We start from the raw sequence: 15,263 nt of genomic DNA, 5'->3' as shown, positions 1-15,263 counted from the left end.
GGTAGATGCACAACATATCTTGAAGACTCGCGAAACGTAGAAGTTTGACAGCGTCACGAAGGCAACGCCACAAGCTTCGCGGTTTAATCGGTGAACGCGAAGAATAGCTGGTTTAATTGTCTGCTACAGTCAAGTGCGTTGACTATCTCCAGCTTCGCGCAGAAACAACCATGTTCTTCCGTTCTACGGCAGGCATTGCGTTAACAAAGGCTGTATAAGGAGAAGTGGATGGTGACGCTGCACGACGGCCGCAACGTCGATGAGTTGCGGGAGAAAGCTCGCGATGGCAAGCGATGGTTTGAAGTCGCTCCACGCGCCTCCTTCAGACGACACCGCTCATTCTCTCAAATGTAGGTTTCCTTCCGCGAGCAAAAGCGAACTTATTTTTATGGAAAACCAACATATTGGGGTGTAATGCACTGCCCGACGTTCGATATGCCAAGTGCTACAGCTGTTGGAGCGCAGCTATTAGGCGGCCGTTCCTACATTTAGCAGTATCGGCGTGGACGTAACCAGCGGAGCGAAAGAGGACGAAAGAGAGCGAGCACGGAAAGCAGTAGAGGGTGAGAGGCGGCAATAGCAAAGAGAGCGCAAGGAGGAGGGAATGACCAACAGTGGCGAGGCGGCAGGTTCCGCGGCTTTACAGTTATGCGCGCCGTCGTGTGGTCGTCGATTATGCCGTGGCCAAGGTATGCGGCAAGGGCGCCCACAAATACCATATATGTAAATGAAGTGCTGCATGATTGGAGGCCTGTCTGTGGCGGCTGTTGTGGAACGCGTCCACGCGCTGCCTGCCGTGGTCTCTCGGTTAGTGAGGCAGTCACCCCTCAACATATTGCGAAATGAAAACACCTACAGAGCAAATTTCATTAGGCTGTATCGTAGTAGTCGGCGCTTGGTTCGATGTGGCAATATAGCCCATGATTTTTCCTGTGTCTGAATGGTAAACAAGTGTCACCTTTGAGAATTGCTCGATATCAAGGACAATTCGGCTCACCGCAGTTTGATACAGATTGGTTTTAAGGTACGACGTATAAAAATTAGGTATTGTGGGAGTGTTCCCGCGCACAACTCAAAATTACTACGTATATCACGTGCTTCACTTACGTTATCACCGCGGCCCCGGCCTCTTGACTGTCAAGGAACGTCTCCGGACTATCAGTGTGACATATGTGTTTCTGGCAGGAAACTGGCAAAAAACAATTTTCAACAAAAAAAAAAGAAAGAAGGGAAACAAAGACCGATGACGATCATGGTTTTGTGGTGAAAATACTCCCCGCATACTCTTTTTGTCTTGTTTCGTGCTTTATAACATGCAAAAAACATAGAATTGAATTACTTACTGAATTAACTTTTAAGATGCTCATTCCATAGAGGTTTTTGGGGGCTAAAATATAAAATGAAGATATATGATCCTGTGTTTTTTTTATGTTTGCCATAGTGACTTGTCGTGGCCCTGACTTACCTCGCGCCTCTTTTCGTTTTCAGTCTGTGTTTTGGCCCCACGTGGCTCATGCATCTCTTTTGTGCGCCCTCACAGGTCAAAGCTTAGGCTATGGCTTCGTGAACTACGTCCGGCCCGAGGATGCCGAGAAAGCAATCAACACGCTGAACGGACTGCGATTACAGAACAAGACCATAAAGGTGAGCTATGCTGTGTTCTCCTTTGCATGTCCGAGGGCAATATAGCTGGCTTCATGAGTGCCTTTTACAAGCACATTAAATTTAATTTGATGGAAGCATCTATATTTCTGGAGAACGTAACTGTCTAGTGGGCGGCTTGGTTTGCTATATCTGGCCCCCTGTGAGAGTGCAGAAAAAAAAGATTGCTGACATTACAGATAATTAGTAAATATTCAGCGACATCGTTTACAGCTTAAATAGTAAGTGAAGAGATGAGGAGCCTTTTTGTCGCCGTATTCACGTAAGCGATATATACGATTTTAATAGAAACACTTAGCCTGTGGTTAGAGCAAGATTACAGACCATTCACAAGTTGAAGATTTTAAATATACATTATTTTCAGCTACGTTGCACCACAAAGATCGGCAATAACAGAAAATGCCACTTATCAAGTAATTGTCGTAGTTAATATTAAACTAGTATTCTTGGCTATTTATGCGAAATCCTGACATTTCTGGAGTTGTTGGAAGTGAAAAGCAGAGAAAGTTTTAGATACGATGCTTGACCGATGAGGGATCGTCTAGCACTGAATTTTGGCATTACGTAACCTTTGTGTCACTAGAAAATACGATTCCTTGAAAGTGCCTCACCTACACGTGATTGCTAAACGATGTCGCGCGTTAAATTAGGGGCTTTCTGTAGCTTAACGCAGAACTTCGTATTTAGTCTTCGTTCACAATCAACATCCTACCTAACTAAAGCGACAACAAACCAAGCAATGTGCTTCTAAGCACAGCCCTGCCACCTAGTTAGTTAGCGTGGAAACATAGCCAAGGCAGTCAGGTAAGCACATATACCAGGTGTCATAAAAACAGCAGCTTTTTTTTTTCTTTTAGTATGGCAAAGTTAGAAATGAAGAAAACAAGTAATGTTCTGGATCTTTCGTGATTAATAGCGTATGCGTAAATGAAAATAGGCGCACCTCTTCTGAAAAGCCTGTCATTCTGCGTAGTAGTTATTCTTCCCTTTACTCAGTGTTATTACCGCATTAGCCATTATCATCGAATGTTAGCCGTACTAGGGCGCAGTCAACACTGCAGTTTATTCGTGGCGCTGAGTCATGTGACCCATCGCGCAAACGTTCTAGAAATTTTGTGAATAAATGATGCGTCGTCTCTTGGCAGCCAAGTGGCAGACAAGTTAGGGAAAGTAGCAATCTTCGGAAAATACCTATGTTAAACACGTCACGACCGGTTCATCAGACAGTTGAATGTTTTCTTGTGGTGCATCACAACAAAGTGTTGAAACATCAAACGCCCTACCGCTTTCATCCGTATGCGTCTACCGTAGCAGTGTTTATTTAGTTGTAGACTGCAAATGGCACGTCTGCAGCTAACTTTGGTGGTACCTAAACTCTTCTTCTGTAAAGTGGTCTCAAAACGTGTCATGAAGAGTGCACTGTTTTGTGGCTGTATTGATACCCGCTTTCTTCTTTTTGCGGCCTATTCGTGGCTGTCACGCGCCGATACGAACGGAGGACGCCGCAGACCCCGGCTGGACTGAACGCTTTATTTTTGATAGAAGACGTCCTTGGGCAGTAACTCGCTGAACGCCCAATTCTTGAGACACGGGGACACCGACTGTCTTGAACGCCACCGTTAGACCTTCCCCCTCTCTTTTATATGTGAGGACGCTGATGCTAGAGCACATTTGGTTCACGAAGTGCGCGGACCAATGGCGAACGGGAAACCACGCGGCTCAATACCTAATGAGCCGCCCCGCAGGCATGAAAGAGAGCAAAACAAAAGGATGAGACGTCCGCTAGCCGAGACAAAAGGACTCGCCGACAACCGAGGATCGAGCGCGACAGAGTCTCAGTTCGAGAGGTTTCTTTCTTTCTTTCATCCTTTCTTTCTTTCTTTCTTTCTTTCTTTCTTTCTTTCTTTCTTTCTTTCTTTCTTTCTTTCTTTCTTTCTTTCTTTCTTTCTTTCTTTCTTTGCGTGCACAGCCTGTCCATATTGCCGTCTTCTATTAGTCCTCTTCCATTTCTTCGTTCTCTGCACAACTGCGCACCATTCGCCCTTTCCTGCCGTCTCTGATGAAGCTCTATTCTTTTTTTCCGCGCCATTACTCCGGCTGCCGTGGAAATCCGCGGCTTTGGTTGGCGGCGCGCGCCGTTTGTCAACGGGAGTTCGCGGGGTGGGACGCGACTGTTTCTCGCTATGCGCTCATTTTTCTTTAAATCATTCTCTCGGATTTTGAGCCTTCTTTTTAATGCGTATGTACAGTAATATTCAAGTTCCCCATTGCAGTCATGCTTAGTTTGCCTTCCCTGTTTTCTCGTTTCCTTGCTTTGCCTGTTAGGGACGAGTGGTCGGTCTCATGACTGTAAAGTAGCCCATGTCATGGACCTCTGAACTGGATGAATATTATTGTAATGAGAACTATACGGACAGTCTTGGTGTGTCACTGCCATCACCATCATGTTCCGTATAATGTTCCAATTGGTCACGTTACCTTGATCCTGGATATACTGACTGCATCACGTGGAGATGCTGTACTGACTGCCAAACGTATATCGTAATAGCCAAATTTAGTATGGTTTCCGCACCAGCTTTGCGCACACAGGTGCCAGCCATTTCCAATATCAACGGGCGTCCGAAGAACTGCTGTAGATGCCCAAATAAATCTGTCTATTAACTGTCGTGCGTTACCTACAGCACTACGTATTTTGTCGGAATACCGTGATTCCAGAGAATAAAATACTTTATTTTCACAGTGCAATGTGCTTAGTTTTCTAAATAGCTCAGGTCCTGGTGAACACTCTTGATACTTCATATGTATTTTACAGCTAGGCCAAACCTAAACACGCCTTTTATTGCCATAGCAATTACATAGATACTCCGCTGGATTTTGCCGCCAGGTTTACGTCGGCGTCACGTATGTATGTATGTGTATATATATATATATATATATATATATATATATATATATATATATATATATATATATATATATATATATATATATATATATATATATATATATATTGGTGTGAGTGTGTGAGTGTGAAAATGCAAAAAAGGAAAAGAAACAGAAAGACTCAGGCGCGCTGAATTGAACTTAGGTCCTCACTGAGCCGCCAAGGAGCACGTTCTGCACTGCTTAAACGGTAAGCTATTTATATCCACCACTTACCGCTGCTCATGGGAATCTCGAGGGGAGTTCGTGTTTCAGCATTACCAGCTAGATGGTGCAATTAGCGCACGTTGCCACATCGCGCGGCGGCGCGTGCTTGAATCTCCCACGCGTACTTTGCCCCGCTTAGAGTAGGGAACCGACGCTCCCTTATCTCGTGGTGGGGAGGAGGGGAGGCTCGTACGTCTTGGCTGGCATCGGGCTTTACGTGGAAGAATTATGTTGCAGTTGCCGGGTGGACAAATGTAACTGCAATAGCTGCACAGTCTCCATTTGTAAAAAGGGCACGCTTTTCAGACCCGGGGAAGTAACAACTGAGACGCTTATGCGCGTGAATCTGTGAGTACGTTTAGTGCATCATTTTTGCGTGGGAAATGCGGGGCACATTTCGATCCGCTTTTCATTCTGCGCGTGACCTTCCAATTCATTGCTATCACGTTAATTGCTTCAACCTTGCAGCAAAAGTGTGACTTCTTTTTCGAGTTGCTTGAATACCCTCTTAATTGATAATTTCTAAACTTGCCTACATCACAGTCGTTACACCTGCCTCACCAGCTTGCATCGCCACCATATGTCGCTTTTGTTCTTTGCTGTACATGTCACCCGGCTTTCTTCGGCTTTTGTTACCCCGCTTGCCTTATATTCACTGAGTAGTTTCTGTACCACCTAGATATATTCCGGTACAGCAACCTGTATTTTAATGAAGTGTCGGTATTTTGCTGCAGGGGTGAAGTAATGGTTGCGATAGCAATAAATTGCAATGTTATGCGAAGTACGGCTAGACGCTGACTTCAGCAGCAAAGTAACGTTCGTGCTTTCTGGTTCTTCAATGCAATGTTTCCTATGAGAGCACAGCACGTGCAAAAGTATACGCCACCAGGGCTGATCGCCTCCAAGTATTCACTGTGTGCGACCATGCCGAGTCGCTCAAAGCACACGTCTGCTTCCGAAGGCTCGAAGCACCCCCCCAACCCTCCCCTCTTCAGCTGTTATCTGCATGCGACTTTTGCTCTATGAAAAGCAGCTAGTACCTTCCTAGCAGTGATGGGCGGTAGGGTTCTACTTTGCGGATAGAACATACTACGCTCAGGATGATGCGATATATTTATACTTCTTACAGACCACAGCGGCGGCGGCAAATATGCACTATACAACTCTGTCAGTAGTGTTGTCAAAGTCTTTTTTCTAATTTCTCATATTTTTTGTATTACAGCCTTTCTTCACTTAATAATCAGTTATTTAGCGAACTCTATGGAGACTAGACAAAGTCCCTGATCGGAGTCGCAGACTTCTCTTAGTCGCAGTCGTTGTTTTCGGTTGCTTCGCGTCGCTTCACTCCAGCGTTTTGTTCGTCGCCTCTTTGAAACATTCCAAGCTCCATTAGGTCACTTTTATTTCTCGCCATTTTCGATCACCTAAGTGTTCTATTTTCTTGAATGGATGTCGTCTATGCAGCTGTTCATTATCAGCGTTCAACCGTTTGTGTTTTTTTTTTGTTTGACAGCCACGCTAATGACATTACGTGTACTTGATTACAGTGGTTGCCATATATTTCAGTCGAGAAAAAAACAAGAAAAAATAAAACAAGTGTGAGCCCCCCATATCAGGCGTATAAGCGTGTCATGCGATTACACTGACTGCCTCACGCATTTGCGTTTTAGTTTTTGGTGCGAGTGAGCCATAGAGCTACAGTAGGCTGTTTTCAAATAGCGTACGAAAAGCTTGCGCGCGTAGCGTTAGCGTTCGTCACTTGTGTGGGATCTCGCAAAGGGCGAGCGTACGACGCATCCGCAATGCCAAGGCAAATCTTTACATACACTATTCGAAAACTCCCTAATACTACAGCCTCACTTTTGCAGGTAAATATAGTGTAGTTAGCGCATTGCCGGCCGTGGCTTATTTTATACTGGTCCAAGTTTTGCAGACGACAGATTCTCTATATTTTCCTCGTGCTTTTAAATCCCAACTTAGCAATAATTCATAAGGTCTGAAATTCATTGTCGTGGTAGTACCATAGCTCCACCCATAGGGTTGGAAAATAATACATCTCTCTAGTCTGCTTGCGGAAGCATTTTGCTTTCAAAAACAAAATAAATATCAAAGTGGTCAAGCTGTGTTTCTGGCACATCACACAAAAGAGGGGCTGGTGAAGAAGCTTATAGTAGAACTTCACAATACTCTGTAAGAAGAGTCATCTCTCTCTTTCTCTTTTAGCAGTGGCTTAGTACATATAAACTATTTTGAAAGATACGTATAAACTTGACAATCATTATACTCCGGAGCATTGTGGGGAGTATACGTCTCTCTAAGAGAGAATTTGCGTACCTTATATCAGGTGTAATTCATAGCAGGTATATACCAGGTGCCAAGCCAGGAGCGCATTGTATAGCACATAAACCATTTCGCATATCTTCGATAGCCTAGTGATCAACCCATGCCAAACGTCCCAGCCATTTTATTGACCATTTCAAATATCATCATCATCGTCGTCGTCGTCGTCGTCGTCGTCGTCACCATCACCATCACCATCAGCCTGACTACGCCACTGCAGAGCAAAGGCCCCTTCGAAGATCTGCGAATCAAGGCGGTTCTATGCTGTCTTCTGCCACGTTGTTGATGATGATGAAATAACTTTATTGAATATCCGGCTAATGGAAGGTATAGGCCTGGGGCCGCCTAGATGGGCACTTGGAGCTGTTGCTCCTGCGCTGCCTTCAGGGCTCGCTGGATGGTCCAAAGTTGGTCCATGAGTTCTGAGCTTTGCAGCGCGGCCGACCACTGCACCTACAGATCTTCCGAGGAGACCGCCATTTGATCTTGCTATACTCGACATGCACACAACGTTACACCTGAACTTTTTAATCTCATCGGTCCACCTATCTCTCTCTCTCACCTTCGTGTGTTTCCCTTCTCTGGGAATCCGGTCAGTTACCCTTAATGACCCCGTGTGGTCAGATTGTGGGGCATGGTAAAGAACCCCTGGTCGACAAAATTTCCGGAGCCATCCACCACAGCGTCTTCATAATCATATGGTTGCAGATTGCCATACATGAATTGAAAATTCATGGCGAATGTTATCCACATCATCCTTATTTTTCTAATTATTTTACTCTCATGGTTCCTTCCTGTCCTAACTAAATATATTCCTTTACTAATAATAGCGTTGACCCACCTACCGCGAAACGATGTTTTCCGCGGAGTATATTTCTAATTAGTTTTCTGTATGCTATTTTCAGATCTACTCTTCAGCTTTCCGTGTCCACTCCAGTAATCATGAGCTTTGATTCGTCTCCTCAGTTAGTCGTCAAGGCATTATCATCTGCGATTACTCTGATCCCCAACTCTTCCAAATCTAGGGCCCTGAAAACCTCCTGTCACCTCCTGTCAACACGCGGTGAAGAACATTAGAGAGATCGTGTCTCCCTGCCTTACACTCTTTTTTATAGATATTCTGTTGTTCTATATAGGGGGATGTATAGTGGCTGTAGATCCCCTGTAGATATCTTCCTGTATGTTAATGTAGGGTTCTTCGATGCCCTGATTCCGTAGTGCCTGCATTACTGCTGATGTCTCGACTCAGTCAAACGCCTTCTTGTAATCTATGAAAGCTATGTAAAGAGGTTGGTTGCATTTCGCGCATTTCTCGATTACCTATTTGATGGTAGGAATATGGTCTGTTGTGAAGTAGCCTGCACGAAAGTCTGCTTGTTCCTTTGGTTCATTGAACTCCAATTTCACCTTAACTCTACTAGCTCCATTCTAAAAGGAAATACACAGTTTTTTTGATAGGGGAAGTCTATTAATGCAATTCATGTTTTCAGAAAACGTTTTAGAAATGTCCCTTTGACATCTATCTTTCCATTTGGTCATATGGCAGGTTCCGCCTTGCAAGTTCCCCGTTGGCATCAAAGGAAAACTTCAAACATGATTTCCTTCCTAAAAGCAAACACTATGATGATGATGAAACTTTCTATATAAAAAGGACTATCTATTTGCTTTCAATGTACGTATAATTAAGATTTATAATAACACTGCCACATAGTTGAAACTGCATGTCAATGTAGGCAAAATGACAAACTTTGGGACGCGTCGCATATTTTTTTTTTCAAGTTTAGCGACTTGAGTGGTCGAAAGACATTTTTTTCACAAAAAATACCTTCTGTGTGTGTTATTCATTGCTCAGATGAAGTGCGGTATTGCCATATAAAAAGTGTGAACATAACACAATTTTGCTACATTCTTAAAGGTATATGTGACAGAAAAAATGCGCTATCATTACTGCGCGTCAAACACTTACACAAGCACCTTTGCTAATCATGTAAACCAACTTTGGTATAGAAAGAAAAACTGGTACTTTCAAAATAATGTTTTTTACAGACAACCTATACGACATTCGGGAAGTTCAGAAGGCACCCACGCAACCCAAAAAATTTTTTTCTCTCTGATGTATTCTAGAAATTCACTCTCTTTTCGATGCAATAATTTAATGCATTTTTTTCGAATACACTGTAGATGGTCACCAAAATGTCTAGGACGTTTGGCATAGAATGACCCATAGACAAAATTTCGATTTGCCTCTCCTGCGGAAGCTGATTACCTAACACTAGTCCTTTGAAACTTGGGAATTTCAACAGGAATTTATTACTAGCCGAACACTGTTATAACATTGCTTCCACACTGAAGAGGTCTTTCGAAAAAGAAAAAAAAAACATCGTAGCTCTGTGCGCACGACAACTCTCCAAATGATTCTTGTACCTACTCTCCGATAGGCTTCGTGTAGCACATAAGCTTGCTTTTTTTGTCATATTTTTTCCTGGCTGACTCTTCGACGGGCTCTTTTCATCTCACGTAGCTCTTTTTGAGGCCTTTTGTAGGCGGACGTTGCTCGTATTACAAAAGAACACGCGTACGAAACCCGTTGTATACGGCAGAGTACCCGCACGGTAATGATATTCTTTTGTGCAGCCGAGCAAATTTATTCGCCAGCCTTTTTCTTATTATTTTTTTATTTGCGCATGAAACGATTGCTTTCGAGATGAAAATGGTGAAGGCCACTCTCGAAGTAAGTAGATGTCGGCTATTTTGGTAAAATGTTCGAATAAACGTTGAAAGGACAACGCATGCATGCTCCTCTAGTGAGACCAGGAGTGGTTGGCGTTGTTCGACGAAGAAAAAAAAATTTAAAAAGGGGAACCAGTAGACTTAAAGGTTTTGTAGAAGTAATGAAAAATATGCGAAAGAAATAAATACGGAAAAACGGGGTGACCTCTCAGCGCAGTTAGAGCGGGCACGGAAGGGTTTAAGAGGTAAAGGGTGTGGGTAAAGCGGTGGCGATGGCCCGAGGGCGATGAAAAGAACAAAGGAGGGAAAAAAAATACCCAGACGTCGAGTCTCGCCGTCGCCGGGAGCATCGAAAAGACGCGCGACATGACGCGCATTGCCCACGCCTTTGCTTGCCTCGCGCGTCAGCGCTGAGGGCGCGCCCGTGCGTTCGGTTCCAGGGTCGTTCCTTCCCTAATCGATGCGTCTCCATGGAAACCCTTTTCTCTTCCCCTCTTTCTCTCCGTCCGTATTTCTTTCCCCATTCCCTCGTTCTTTCCCTAACGGTTCTTCTCCTCTCGAGGTCATGCTGTTTTGTGCCGTTCGTTTTCCTCTTTTTTTATAGCCGATATGTCTGCGACCGTGCTTCCCTTTTTTTGTACCTTTCTTTTCTTTAGGAAACGCCGAGCCTCCTCTCGGCTTCACTCGCATCGTCGTTTGCTTCCAGATACACGTCTATACCGTTCTGGGGCCCCGTGTCATCGCACGCCTCTATCCCCGATGCTCGTCCCTCTCGACTCGGAGCACGTGGCGAGCGCCGGTGTGCACCGGAACACGCCGCGCTCTCCCGCCCATCTTCGCTCTGCCTGTTTCGCCCTAGCCCCCCTCCCCCCATCATCTTGGTGTTTCGGATTGACTCCCCCGCGTGTGACGAAATGAACGATTGGTGCTTCTGGCGAGTGCGTGGTTGGGTACGCGACGCGTGAACATTTTCTCTCTACACTCCCTGAGAAAGAAATGAAAAAAAAATTCCTTTGAATACTTTTGCAAAGTTTAGACCTGCACGTATGTCACTCATTTGATTCTCTGTGAGCACTGACCAGGGTGGGCGTTGGTGGCTACCTTGGTACTATTGGCTGCTCTACAACCCAATCTGGTGGCGGATACATGAGGACGGTGCCGTAAGGCTACTTTGAACTTCGGTTCATGCGCATTTTGCCGCCGTTTTTCTTAGTAGTAGCGCATAAGATACTGAACATGCTTAATGGCTGCCCTTTGAGTCCGACCTCTTCTGACGTGTCAGCCGATGCATGTTGCATGTCGTCCCGCTGCCAGCGGTCTGGTGCTCATCTAAACACGTCAACACAACGTGCGGCCCACCTGCCAGGACGGAGTGAAGAAGCGTTTTTTGCCTATGTGACTCCCACTGAGGAGTAGTGGCCGATAATTCAGTGCTTTCAAATTCAAGTAAAACTAAAAAACAAACTCACAGCTTATATACAAAGTTAGTGATGACGAGTGTGTGAAGCTGTGGTGATAATAACCTCTGTACATTTCCCGCTCAATCGCGCAAAGACGTGACAACACGAGTATACATTGTATACAAAGCTCTTTATTGTGCACAATGCCCATAGGGTGTTGAGATGTCCGTATGGATATACATGAGAATACCCATTTGGATGTACATATGGATATCGATAGCATGTCACGTCGACGCACAGGGGACATTACTCGAGCCTCAGGAACTTCGTCACTAAAATGGCATTATAGCTTCTGAATAAAAGATGAAGTTTCAGGGCGCGCATTGGCACATTTAAACTCAGATCCAACTGACGAAGTTTCGCGCCTGGTGGCAAACACGGTTCCAGCACGTTGCTGATGCTGCCCGCCTTCTTTTTGAGCTTTTTTCACACGCTGATACACAGAGCGTGTTTTTGTTTTGAACTGGACAGAAAGAGAACCGAAAAAAAAACGAAAATTGCTCACCTCTTAAGCGGATATCGCTACTTGAAACAGAACCCACATAATGGCAACCACTAATCAATCTGGTCCTTATTTAAGCATAGCCTACTTTCGTGATTAGTGCTACTACTGACTAGTTAGCTAGAGTGTTTCAAACTTAAGGCTTCACCACACGGAGCCGTTGCACTGCGTCAGCGCATTGTTTTTTGACGTGACGTCGTGCCCTTTCAATAGGGAGAGTGGCCGCACAGGTTCGCGTAGCCACGCGCCCTCTCTCTCTCTTTATAGGGAGACAGAACGACGCCGCGTCAAAAAGCCCGGCGCTGATGCGCTGCAACGGCTGCGTGTGGTCAGGCCTTCACTATGGCTGTTACTGAGGATTACTCTTTCTATTCTGCGTAGACTGCAGTGCACGAGCGATGGAATTTATATTTTTTCATTTATTTGTAACTGCTTTTGGTTTGAATACCAAGCAAGAGTTTGAAAAAATGCACTCTTACTTTTGCTTCATTGCTTATTCAAAATGACAATAATCATTCCTAAATCACAAAAAGACTAAGTTCAAAGTACCGCTTATATATATTCTGGCTACTAAATTGTCGATACCTTTAAATATCGCAGCTTCTTTTTGTACCATTACCTTCAGTTCTCCTTTCGATCCAAAAGTATTCAATTTATTCTGTCCTTGTGCTGACTCATTCAGGTGTCATAATAAGGATAGACGTTTACGGGTGGAACTCTTTTTATGAGCACTTAGAGAGGAGCTTCACAGTAACTGGTGGCAACGCTTACGTAGTCGCTTTCGTGTGTTTTTTTTTTTAATTTTTTATCGGTGGCGAGCGGCGTGGTTTGGTTGTCTCTGTGCAGAGTTTGGCGTTGCGGACTTGTGGCTAACTGATGTCGCGAAGGAAAAATATATAAAATGTAGAAAAACAAACAAACTTAAGGGTGCTATACTACACCTAACTATCCTATATGTAGATTACCCACGTAGTATGCTTGATACTTTCAGAAGCTCAAGTGTAGAGTCTCAGGGACGGCTTTAGGCTCTCCCATAGTAAAATACACTATACTCTAAATCGTTACTCGCTTTCGCTAACCCCCTCCCCCCCCCCCCCCCCATTCAATTCGCTAGCATAAAGCAGGGCAAATGGTGCTGTGAGGCCGACGGGACGGCTCTATGCTCTCCCATAGTAGAGTACCAAGTACTCAAAATCGTTAACCATTTTCTCTAAACACACTTTTGTCAAACAGGAATATTCACTCCCCTTCAGCTTACTGCTCGGTAAAGTGGTCCACGAGACGGCTTTCAGCTCTCTCATAGTGGATTGCTAAGTACTCTAAATCGTCAACCACTTTTTTCTAAACAAACTTTTGCTTGTGCTTTTTGCTAACATCACTTCTCTTTGCCCCCACTTCCCTTTCCCACTACCTAATGTACTATATGTGCATGGCTACGCTATTCTGGGAGATGCTTGGCTCATACCTGTGCTCAGCGGCGCATAGCAGCCCACTTTTTTTGCAAACACTATGCCTGTATGGAGCTCCGCTGTTAAATTGAAGGACACTTCGTAAATTCTGAAGTGTGTTCGGCGAAAGCCTGTGGCAATTCGATAGACTATATACGCCATGTCTTTTTTGTTCAACTTTCATTTTTATTTTTACTTACTGTCTCTGCAGCCACGGAATTATCGAGAGAGTGTAAGGGGGAAAGGCCACAGCTGTGGTGTCGCAACTGTTGCTGTGCAGGGCGGTGCCGTCGCGTGATTGTTGAGAGAATGTGAGGAGAAGTGTCCACAGCTACAACCGTTGCAGGGCACGGACGTTGGTATGCAGGGATGGACGCGAGTACGGGAAATCAAATGATTTCGCCTGAAATGTTGAGATGAAGGCACGCCATCGTTGTTCTGCTATAAATGCCGCGGACTCGCCACGTTCTGGTGCACTAAACGTTGCTAGTTAACAATTCGCACTTACACTCAAATATTTTTCTCAACTCTTCACAAAAATGGGTGGCGTTCAGGCCTGGGCTCTGCACTGAGACGCCTCTTCGGCTCAACGAGCGATATTCGAAGGGACGTATCTATACTACGAAGAAAACTTACCAGGTCCTCCGGTAAGCTCACTGATAATTCGGACTGTCGTCAGAGATGTGATGACGCGTTGCCGCCGTGGTCTTGTGGCTAAGATACTCGGCTGCGGACCCGCAGGTCGCGAGATCAAATTCTGGCTGCGGCGGTTGCATTTTCGGTGGCGGCGAAAATGCTGTAGGCACGTCTGCTCAGATTTGGATGCTCGTTAAAGAACCCCAGGTGGTCAAAACCTTCGGAGCCTTCCACTAGGGCGGCTTTGGTGATCATATGACCCCACATGTCAATCAGAGATGCGATAACGCCGTGTCCGTTGTCCCTTTACCTAGTATTTTTAAGCGAGGCGCTTTGCTGGGGCTTTGCTCAAGGCGTTTTTTTTTTTTTGAGAAGGTGATTCTAAAGGCACTATAACGTGAAAAAAAAATCAGTTGTAGAAGTAAATGACCATTCAACTTTAAAATCAAGAGTACTGACTTCGATTTCTACGAAGGAGGTACGCTTGCGGAGATAGAAACGATGCTAAAGACAAGGTTGAGGGAAGGGGTACGTTTCATTGATCTTCTTGTGCCTCCGTAACATGTCCCGAATTCGAACGAATGCTCACGTGGCCAGTATGCCTGTTTATTCGAAAAACTGAGTTTGGGATATCTTCATTGTATCAGCTACGGGGATTGATTTATTGATATGTGCGGTTTAATGTCCCAAAACCACCATATGATTATGAGACACTGTAGTGAAGGGCTTCAGAAATTTCGACCACCTGGGGTTTTTTATGCGTGCCGAAATCTGAGAACACGGGCCTACAAAATTCCGCCTCCATCGGAAAAGCAGCCGCCGCAGCCGGGATTGAATTCCGCGACCTGTGGGTCAGCAGCCGAGTACCTTAGCCACTAGACCACCGTGGTGGGGCCAGCTACTGGGAACATGAACGATTGCTGTAGGACGAGCTTCACCACGTCGCCAAGGGCTTTATTACCAGTGCATGACGCCACCCGGTGGCAGGCTTCTCTGCATGCATGCACAATGCACGAACCGTACACACGGAAAAGCTACTGCGCGGGTACGTGAAAGCCAACATGCAAAGAAGAAATTCAGTAGACTAGCTGGACGTGTTCTGATGTGTTGAGAAGTGGTTGTATTTAGCACGCTCGCACGCGCCCACGCACTCACACACGCGCGCGCATGCGAACACACACACGCACACACGCTAGCACTCACACACAACATTGTTCGCTTAGGCTTTCTTTACGTTGCGCCCTTTGGTATGTGAAAAGCCGACCGATAACTACGCGCTGGATGAATTCGGCTCTTAATTGGGATAGCGGAACCAACGGAGGGGCGACGGTTTCC

The 15,263-nt window shown here is 45.2% G+C and overlaps 1 protein-coding gene across 4 annotated transcripts in view; it reads left to right on the top strand.

The window, feature by feature from the left end:
- Positions 1 to 15,263, top strand: part of LOC119181414 (ELAV like RNA binding protein found in neurons) — a 203,441-nt gene that overhangs the window by 163,997 nt on the left and 24,181 nt on the right. For all 4 annotated transcript variants that reach the window (XM_075875967.1, XM_075875966.1, XM_037432645.2 and 1 more), the window contains one exon: positions 1,541 to 1,644. In XM_075875967.1, the coding sequence (XP_075732082.1) occupies positions 1,541 to 1,644 (104 nt within the window). The remainder of the gene's footprint in view (positions 1 to 1,540; positions 1,645 to 15,263) is intronic.

This window comes from Rhipicephalus microplus, chromosome 10, assembly GCF_043290135.1.
Source record: "Rhipicephalus microplus isolate Deutch F79 chromosome 10, USDA_Rmic, whole genome shotgun sequence".
Classification (NCBI taxonomy): Eukaryota; Metazoa; Arthropoda; class Arachnida; order Ixodida; family Ixodidae; genus Rhipicephalus; species Rhipicephalus microplus.
The sequence above is the reverse complement of the archived record's forward strand: the minus strand, read 5'-3'. Positions and strand labels throughout refer to the sequence as shown.